This window comes from Alligator sinensis, unplaced genomic scaffold (assembly GCF_000455745.1).
Source record: "Alligator sinensis unplaced genomic scaffold, ASM45574v1 scaffold309_1, whole genome shotgun sequence".
NCBI lineage: Eukaryota > Metazoa > Chordata > Crocodylia > Alligatoridae > Alligator > Alligator sinensis.
Window position 1 is genome coordinate 550,390 of NW_005842080.1, and position 6,324 is coordinate 556,713.

The 6,324-nt window shown below is 36.3% G+C and overlaps 1 protein-coding gene across 2 annotated transcripts in view; it reads right to left on the reverse strand.

The window, feature by feature from the left end:
• Window positions 1-3,115: 3,115 nt before the first annotated feature.
• Window positions 3,116-6,324, reverse strand: part of ARMC4 (armadillo repeat containing 4) — a 192,148-nt gene continuing 188,939 nt past the window's right edge. For both annotated transcript variants that reach the window (XM_025204423.1, XM_006023779.3), the window contains one exon: window positions 3,116-3,566. In XM_025204423.1, coding sequence (XP_025060208.1) covers window positions 3,453-3,566 — 114 coding nt within the window. In that variant the 3' untranslated portion in view covers window positions 3,116-3,452. The remainder of the gene's footprint in view (window positions 3,567-6,324) is intronic.

Below are 6,324 nucleotides of genomic sequence, written 5' to 3' on the forward strand. Positions count from 1 at the left end.
AGGAATAGTAAAGGCAAAGGAAACACCTCAAATAATAAAGCTCTTCCTGAGATTAAACAACTGGGATTTATAACAATGACTTCATATTTGAAGGAGTTCCTGCTTCAGTAATTATTGCAGGATTACATTTATTATCACAAAACTGTATGATGAAATTAAGTTCATTTTAGGTTTTAGTAAGACCTGTATTGAAAAATCATATCAAGGACAATTTCAGGCAGAGGGAGTTCCCCGCCCCCCCCTACAGAAAAGCATCCTTTAATGTTATATACATTTCATAAGCCCAAAAGTGATAAATTATTCACATGAACAATCTCTTCCCCACCAAAATCTTCATGAATAAAACATACTTGCATTTATCAAAAATATTTTCTTAGGAGCATGACATGTATGGTAAAGATTTCATTGCGATACCAGAACCAAGATATAGACACATTTAATTAAAAGTACTCAGAGAGACCCTTGGTACAGAGATGGAAAATGTACTAGAATAATATTCACATGGTCACTGGTCTCAGTAACATTTGTGCTGCCATACAAATCCTTGCTTTACTAAGAGCCAAAGGCTGTCCCCTTCTCAGAAGGCAATTAAGGCTCTGAATGATGCTGGGAAGGCAGAACATGGATGTGATGTGCAATGGATTCTGCATCCCATACATGCCATTGACTACTATGTTTCCTCTGGAGAATATGGTAGATTCTTCATTACGCAAATTCATAAATGCAAACCATCTACACAGAAGATGTGTCTAGATTCCAGTGGGTGCGTCTATACAAGATGTTCACTTCACAGTTGACTAATTAACTGTGCAGTAAATGTCTCAGCATCAACATGTGTACAGGCAACCCTCGACTTACAACATTTTGAGTTACAACAAACAGCACTTACAACGTTTATAAATCAACTTTTGACTGTTTCAACTTTCTGACATCGGTTTCAATTTTACAACACTCAATCTGATGCAATGCCACACCAGTGAACAAGTTCGCTGTGCCGCCCATTTCCCTGCGCCCTTCAATAAGTCCAGCAAAGTCACCTCAAATAAGTCCTTCCAAATCAATATGATTGCTATTTACAATATAAATACATTAATGTAGCTGTATTACTCATCTATAATTGATCGAGTACAAATTCTGGGTTATTTTTGGTGAAAATAAGGTGTTGGGCCTTGGTTCAGGAACCAATCCCTCATTTATAACATTGTTCCTATGGGAAAATCGGTTCGGAGTTACAACGTTTCAGCTTAAGACAGGGTGTTCAGGAACCAATTGTGTCATAAGTCTGAGGACTGCCTGTACTCCTATTAGAGCGCACAAAAGTCAAACGAGTACTACCCCACTGCAGGAGTGTTTTTGTGCATAGCAGCACTTATGTAGATGCTGACATGGCTGGCTGGGGCATGAGGACGATTCAGGGCAGGGGCTTCCTGCCAGATACCTCGACACTGAAGCACCCTCATGACCCAGCTAGTCTCTTCACAGCACACTGAGCCCAGTCAGAGGAGCCCCAAGCTGGCAGGCTGACCCCCAGGACTGCCTGCCAGCCAAAGCTGCTCTGACCTGGCTCATTGTGCTGCAGTCCAGGCACACACGTAAAACTGTGCAACTGGGAGCTTCCCAGGAGCAATAAATTGTACAGCAATAAGGGCTACAGTTTTATTGCTGTGCACTAATAGCACATATAGATGTGCCCAATCACCACTACAGTCCAATGACTGCAGCAGAAAGAATAGAGCAGCTTCAGACAGTTGACACCAAATTGTCAGGTAAAAGCATGAAAATGTCTGCTTCCACAAGAATCCCCATTGGGTTCAATATACTATCAGCATTTAGGGCCTTTCTAGTTCTTGATTGTGTGGATGACAAGTTTGGTATTGCCTGCATTAGATATTATTAAGCTGAACATTGTTAAAGGACTCCCAGGATACAGCTCAGGAAAATACTTAACCATATGCTTAAAGATGGGCACTTGCTTAAGCACTTTTTGGAAGAGACACAGACTAAGGGTATGCCTAAGTACTTTCTTGAAACAGAGCTCTACTTACTAAACTCAAAGAGGCTTTCAAATCCTATGAGAAGCTAAAAATGCAAAACATTCTTTCAAATACAGTTGTTTCTTTTAAATAATAAATAGATAACAACAGCATTTTCCTAGCTAAATAAAGATAATGATCTTTAGGTCTGTTTCTAATTATATATTTACATACAGCTCTCTTAGAAGTCAACTCTGTTAGTAGCTATAATTTTACCCTGCAAGTCGCAGGGGAAAATAATTAAATATTATAGAAACTGCTGCTTCTGAACAAGAAATAATGTACACTTTAAATAAAAAACAAAGTAATAACATATTTAAAATTTAAAAGTGAATGGTTGACAATAAACTGCCATATTTAATAATTTATTTTCTCAGTTGGGACAGAATTAGCTTAACTTGTGAAACTTGTATGCTATTATTTGCAAAGTAATGTCTTTGTCAATATTTGGTAAGCACTGTATATGCATCAATATAGAAAAAACCCAAGGGTTAATTTAATGTCCGAGGTAGATTTCTACAGTTCTGTCATCTACAATAATAACATTTCACATTAAAAAAAGATGTTGATTTTTCAAAGTAAATTCAATAATTCTGAATTCAGTTTTCTATATAATTACATCAAAATTACTACATAACTTAAAATAACTATATAACACAATTACATCAACACAATGTTGTTCCAAGTTGTAAACATTAGAGAATCACAACAAGATTATATTTATAATGTGTAAAAATAAAAATTAGCTATGCACATCTGTATTGTTCTTAATCTACATCTGGTGAATTTTAATCAAAGTTTTTATGCATCTCTAGTAAAGTATATACTATCTTGTCTGATGTTGGTGATAGGGGAAATTTGAATAATTTTTGAATGATGTCTACAGCTGCAGCTGTTTGCAGTACTTATATAATACCAGATGTGAAACTGGTGCATCTGCATTCAGTCCTCTCCTGTGGATTGAAAGTGATCAAAAGACAAAACCCATAATGACAGGATGATTAGGCAAAGGTTTAGCAGAAAGGGAATTGTTCAAGACATTCATGAATTACTGCACAGCCACACACAGTGAGGAAGAAATGCATTTATTATAATTCTATCAAACACAGAAAACATATTTGTCTTAAATGAAATTTGAGTTATATTATTAACCATGAATAATAATTTTCATGCATTTTAGATGGTACTTTTAAAGTGATACATGACTGAAGACTCTGAAAAGTATACAGTGCAATGAATACAATATCAAGGTAAAAAAGCACCCTATTTGAATAGGTATTTTAATTAAATGTAGATTTCTTTAAAAATATCCTAAATTAAATGTTTCTCAAACTTGAATGTTAGATACTTGTCCAGAGAGTCACATATTGAAATGTAGTGTAGTGTAAAGCATGGGAGTTGGAAAAAGCTGTTGAGACTTTAACCATATTTTGCTTTTTCAGTTGCCAAAGCCAATCTGCGGATGTTGGCTATGCAACCAGCTGCAGCTTCCTGTAGGATTTCATCTGTAGAGCCCACCATACCTAGTAGGAGCTAGAAAAGGAAAGTCCAAAGGTGAAAGAAAAAGAAAAAAAAATGAGAACATTATTAAATAATTTAAAAACCATAAGCACACACACAAGCACTTGCATTAACACATTCTTATACACATAAAATAAGGCAGAAATCTTTAGAAGTTTATATGCCAATTTTAAGAAACAATACAAGTCATGGTAGCTTACTTTACATATGAGGAGACTTGAACATTTTTTTTGTTACACTGATGTTTTTTCATATTTCATTTTATGTTTTTTTAATTTTATTTCAACCTGTTGGATTCTCTCTTGGTTATTTTTTTTATCTGTAAAAACTTCAATGTTGCTGACTAAAATGGCTACATTCTCCTTGCTAATATATAGCAAAATCCTTGAACATAATCATAATTTTTGATGAATATAGCCAGGTGCTCTTTTTTGGCACCAATTGTGAAACTGGATCCATGCAAACAAATCGGTGCCCAACACAAACTCCACTAACATCAGTGGGGTTTAATATTGTACTCACATAATGAGAATCAGGGACTCATAACTCTTGAAACACAATAAATATTTTAGGGGCAGATTCTGGCCTTTACCCAAGTAGAGCAGAACCTTACCCTGTGAAGAGGCCAGTTTTTCCAAGTGGTAATGGTCTTGGAGTAAGGCACTACTTAACATATAAGGGTGACATCATGGAACCGTTAAAGAGAAAGCATTGTCACACAGCAGACGATTGATTGAGTTGTGATCAGTGATGCAACTGCATGTATCACAAACTGGAAAACAGGAGGCTCTTGCTTCACTCACAGCAGCTCTGTGCAGTCTTCAGATTTCTGAACATCTGCCAAGCTTAATGTGAGTTCAGGTATTTTGAAGCTCAGACAGCTCTAATTAAAACCCATATTTTCCAGCCTGCAATACTTAGGATTCTGTATTCACCCAAACAATGTCGAGTGAAACCACAAAGAAATCTGTTATCACTCAACCCTAGTGCATATTTTTCATACAACTAAAATATTACATAAAATTATGAACTGTTAAATATAAAAGCATAAATTGAATGCAGACATGAAATTCATATGCTACCTTTCTCTAACCTTCCAACAGTTGTGAGGCATGGGTCACAGCTGCACACATATGGCATTTGCTTATAGAGATCAAAGCATTTTATACTTGAGGAAGTATTTGTGTTAGCCTAATGTACAAAATAAGCATCTTGCCAGTCACCTTTCACTCCTTGACCCTATATGTAACTTGTAAAAAATTGCCCATAGCGTGTTTGAATTATGTCAAAAGAAGCCTTATCTAAATGAAGCAGCACTGGCAATAGATTCTCCTAGTGATATTTTCATGCAACTGCTATCAACTGTAATGGGATCAGAGTCTCTAAGATGTGAACATTTCAGAAAGGAAGTTTATTTGTTTTGTAGTTATAAATAGAGAGGACAATAGTACGAGAAAGCTTTGCATCTGTGGCCCACATAGTTATTTTTATTTGAGTCCATATTTTGGGCCTGATGCTGCTGCAAATAAAATTAATTGCAGTTTTAACACAGATTTCACAGTAAGCAAGATCAGACTCTGTACTGGGATGTGATGTTTAAACTGTATTCCGTAGTACAATGACCAGAAGGCATACCACAGAAGACTATTTACCTCCTGAGTTTCGTGAAAATGGTGCTTGTAAACAACTTCCTTACTAATTTCAATTGGTCACCTGCTAAGTGTTTCTGTAGTAAGTCATAATTCGGATCAATTTTAATTGTCAAAAAAACCCCACTGGATGTGGCACACATTTTTTGTGAACCTTAGAGAAAAGAGGGTATATGCATCTCATGTGCCTGATTCGAAACCAAAAATATGCATGTACATACCGTACACAGTGGTTTTGATAAACCCGTTTCAAATTTTGGAACAAGGAAACCATATGCCTTATGCAATTACTATCTGCATGTTCATAGACCTAGTGCAAGGCCTTTTTCAATTAATGTATGATAGAGTCCAACTTCACATTATAATCCCAGCATGCAAAAAGGGATTGGTTCATGTGACCATGCTGGAGCCTTGTGCTAGAACCTGTTTTTTTTTAGCTATATTATTTAGAAACACAGCAAAAAAGTGCCTCTACCTTGTCTACATACAGTTCTTAGCCTCCTGGTATTTACTTTTTCCTGTAAATAACTTATTTGTTTTTGAGTACGTCAGTCTTTTGAGAAGGTGTACTTTTTGTTGTGTGTATATTACCAACATAATAATAAACCATAACAATGTGAACAAGTTTTATAAATTTATTCAATACATCCAAAAATATTGGCCTTCTCCTGTTGAAAACAATGGATTTTGTTTTATTTTACTTCAGTAAAGCAAGGATCATTTACTCCCATTTCCAAATGATCAACTAATGGTGACATATTGGAGAGCTTGTACACAACCTCTATACAGAAGGCTACACTCTTGGTAGCTTCATAGTATGACTAGATAAAAATAATTCTGCAAACACACATCACTATAATAATGATCTCTGGGATGCAGGACATGAACTAGTAGAACCTCAGACCCTATGCGTTGCTCACTAGGGCTGTGCGAAGCTTCGGGTGGTGATTTGATTCAGAGGAGATTCGGCCTGATTCAGTGGCTGAATCTCCAAATCCAAATTGAATCAGGGGACCAATTTAAAGGTCTGAATCGATTCAAAGCTCTCCGATACTTTGGCAAAGATTCAGAGAGCTTTGATGATTCGGGCAGTCCCTGGTGGCTGCAGCAGGGAGCTGCAG